Raw genomic sequence first — 3,822 nt, 5'->3', positions numbered from 1 at the left:
CAATGTTTTGCTGCAAAGTCAATGGCAGCTTCTCTAAACTTAGCAACTGGCTCCTGGTGGACCATTACTGAACAGACGATTACAACATAAATATTTATAACACAATTAATTATGAGTGTTAACATTTCCAAACCTTCACGTGTACAAGAACATAGTTGAAAGTTTGGAAACAACACAGTCTTCAGCATACATACAATAGTAATTAGATAATCTGAAGTCAACAAAACAAGGCCAAACACATATTTTCTGAATTATAACATTTATTTTTTTTGTTCCTTTTGCGAGCGAGTAACAGGCCTGCTTGTTGTCTCTTGAATTTTCCTTTTTCTTTTGCCACCAACTTTAGGCACAACAGAGCCACTTTGAGTGGCCTCTGGCACTTCACGGGCAGGGCTTGTGGCCAGTGACTGTTCACCTACAGGGCTTGTGGGCAGTGATTCACCTACAGGGCTTGTGGGCAGTGATTCACCTACAGGGCTTGTGGCCAGTGACTCACCTACAGGGCTTGTGGGCAGTGATTCACCTACAGGGCTTGTGGCCAGTGACTCACCTACAGGGCTTGTGGGCAGTGATTCACCTACAGGGCTTGTGGCCAGTGACTCACCTACAGGGCTTGTGGGCAGTGATTCACCTACAGGGCTTTTGGGCAGCGACTCACCTACAGGGCTTTTGGGTAGTGACTGTGAGCAAGTTGGTAGACACTGCACAAGTGATGGTTGGTCTGTTTCATGTGTGTCTTTTGTTGTTTTTGACCAAAAACTGGTCAGTAGTAACTGCTTGTATTTTGTTTTTGTGGGCTCCTTTGTAGGTGTCAGCTGCTGATTTTGTACAGATGGCAGTGGTAGTATGTCGTCAGGAACCTGCACAGCAATGTCTGCTACTTGACCGGTAACATTTGGGCCTGGTGAATGAATATCAGATGAATGTGGTGAAAACTGACCTGCATGAACAGATCCTGGCTGGGAGGTGTTGAATTGTGGTACATTAGTCATTCTCCAGTAATTAGCTTGTGTTTGCTGAACAACTAATGCTTCGAATGAGGTGTTGATTTTTTGCAACTGTTTAGGCACTTCAATGAAGACTCTGTGGAGATGTGCCAATTGTGATACTGTTTCTTCCTGCAGTCCAATCATCCTTTCCAGCACTGTCATCATGTCTGAATGGCGACGATTTTCTGCGTCCACTATTTTTCCCTCTGAAGCTACAATTGCATCGTATGTGGAAGTTGATGGACGATTTGGCGGTACAACAGTTTCTATTGGCACCTCTTCATGGTCACATGATTGTATTTCAGTCTCTTCTGTGGCGTCATCCTCATCATACTCATCATCCTCATCACCATGATGTTCTAAAAAGAAATGTACACATTATTAAATGGCATGTTAATGTATGCTGTGTTACTATGTAATTGTACTGTGTCCTAAGTAACACCTAACATGTTAGCATACGTTTTATAACCTCATTAAAAACTACCTTGACTTACGAATAATGTTTGGACTCAGTATGAAATATGAATGAATGAAAAGTTGCTCTAAACTCAGAAGTCCTACATGATAATTAACATCACTAACACAATACATGTTGCCTTACACTTAATTTTCACTGACACTAAGTAATCCTATTTAAAGAAGATGTGCAAAACAAATAATGCACATGACAACATAACATATAGAAGAGCACATATTATATGGCCAGCAAATGATACACTCACCTTCTAGTAGTGTTGAGCTGGCTGACCCAGGTGAAGACACTTGTTCCATCTCAGGTGACACATGTCCTCCAGGGGCAACTATATATAACAATAACATAAGTTTTACATTTACATGTGTAAATATTGAACAAACACTTATTGTATGTTCTGTATTTATGATTAACTAACAACATCAGTTCCTTAACCGAAAATGTGTGTGTGAAAGTGAACATAAATAGTTGTAATAACAATGTACATGCCTGTGTACTTAGAAGTTTTGAGTTCCCTAACATACAACATACTATGTTTCTGCAGTAATGCGTGAGGATAAATAGATTAAATGAGTACATAAAAATCATATGTTGTGTAGTGATATCAGTATCATAATGTACATAACTATCATGAGATGACCATTCACAATGGTTATCATGAAGGTGGTCATATTGCAAAAAGTGTTGTTTTTGGTAGAGGATATGTGTGGTACATTAATCGAAGATGTGGCACACCTGAATGTGGCTGTGACTCAACAAGACAACACATGCAGTGTGTGATAATGTGTCTTTCATAGTAGTTCAACTATAGATATGAGTGAACTAATGTGTGACGTACGCTTTGATAAGTAATGAGTTGTTGGGGCATTTAGTAGCTAGAGTTAAGCTTTCAAATGAGTGTGATTAACTTCAGTTGTGCTATTCAGGTTGTAAGAAAGGTATTCCCTTCCCCAAAAAGCCTAATCAGCCACACCTTTCAATGACTTGAAACAGGTGCAAATGGTGTGAACTAAGTTGACCGTGAAATGAGGCTGTAATTAGTGTGTGTGCTGAACCCCACCCCCTCTGTTGAAGTGTATGCTGTGATGAGATATTAATTGCAGCTGCTTTAACACAATGGTAGATGAGCTAAGTAGTCATCTGCAGTGTTTAAGTTATGAAAACAATGACATAACATATGATACGTGTGCCTCATTATGCTGTCTGTATATGACATAAAGCAAAAATGGACCTTTTCTTAAGCAACTATAGATGTGTTAGTGCCAGTGATGTTTGTAGGCCGTTACATGCAATTTCTTTGATGCATGCTTAAAATAGGCAGTAATGTCATGTTTGTCGGAGTAAAATCAATAAAATACACAATAATATGATACATATTTCTGTTCTGTACCTGTAGCTACTAATAATTTCTCATGAACATGTGTTACACGTGTACTACCCTGTTGTTCCCCATCTTCGCCCACCATCAATTGCTTCCACTGCAGCTATGCATTTTGGGAATTCACATGTAAATGAGCACGCAATGGCACGTGCTATATTAGTTACTGCTTTTAGTAGGACTACTACATATATGTCTATTTTGAGATATATATATACAGAATCAGACATATACATATATAGATGCAGGTATGCTTATATTGTGAAGACAGTATAAAAAGCAGTGTAACTATGCAAAATAACTGTAAGCAACGACACGCCTAGTACAGTAATATTTATCACCTGCTGGAAATTGTGACGGATAAATTCCAATGTCACGGTCACCAGCCAAGCCTTCCACGACGACGGTAAGTAATTTTGGCCGAAGCAGCTCCTCCAATGGAGTCAATATGAGACGTTGTGGTGTGGGCCCACCTCCAGTGCCAGTAGCATGCACGCGTTGGTCTTGTATTTTCTTTTTCAATTTGGACCTAATATCATCAAATCTTTTCCGACAATGATACTTGTCCCTGACACGATTCCCACAGGCATTGACACCAATGACTATTGTGTCCCACATTTCTTTTTTGCTTGCTGCACTTGTCCGCCCTTGAAAAACATATAAAAGATATGAGGTAAATGAATAATAATATAAGCACCAGTTTCCTACACTGCTAGCTGTTCCAAGTGATAGCAAACATGCTGTTTTATGTGTAATATGTGCAGCACATGAGCATTCACTACTAAACCTATACATGTAAGCAAGGTTGCATTCATATTGTATGCAGTTCTGGCAAATTGACCGCCTGTGTTTATTTGTCCTTGTAAGGCATGATAAAAAGCTGTGTTTCCACACTAATGAACATAGAAAGATATTGTGTACCCATATTTGCATATGAACAAAACTCAGATGACCTAGGATCACATGTATTTGAATAATAAATG

At 39.3% G+C, this 3,822-nt stretch overlaps 1 protein-coding gene across 1 annotated transcript; it reads right to left on the bottom strand.

The window, feature by feature from the left end:
* Positions 1-469: 469 nt before the first annotated feature.
* On the bottom strand, positions 470-3,345 carry LOC142492357 (uncharacterized). Its single transcript, XM_075595004.1, has 4 exons — positions 3,181-3,345; positions 1,712-1,789; positions 528-1,348; positions 470-496 (listed from the first exon to the last, which is right to left on the bottom strand). Exons 2-4 carry the CDS (start codon positions 1,758-1,760, stop codon positions 470-472), a joined length of 897 nt encoding a protein of 298 aa, XP_075451119.1. The 5' UTR covers positions 1,761-1,789; positions 3,181-3,345.
* Between the last annotated feature and the right edge of the window lie 477 nt (positions 3,346-3,822).

This window comes from Ascaphus truei, chromosome 4, assembly GCF_040206685.1.
Source record: "Ascaphus truei isolate aAscTru1 chromosome 4, aAscTru1.hap1, whole genome shotgun sequence".
In the NCBI taxonomy this organism is placed as follows: Eukaryota; Metazoa; Chordata; class Amphibia; order Anura; family Ascaphidae; genus Ascaphus; species Ascaphus truei.
The sequence above is the reverse complement of the archived record's forward strand: the minus strand, read 5'-3'. Positions and strand labels throughout refer to the sequence as shown.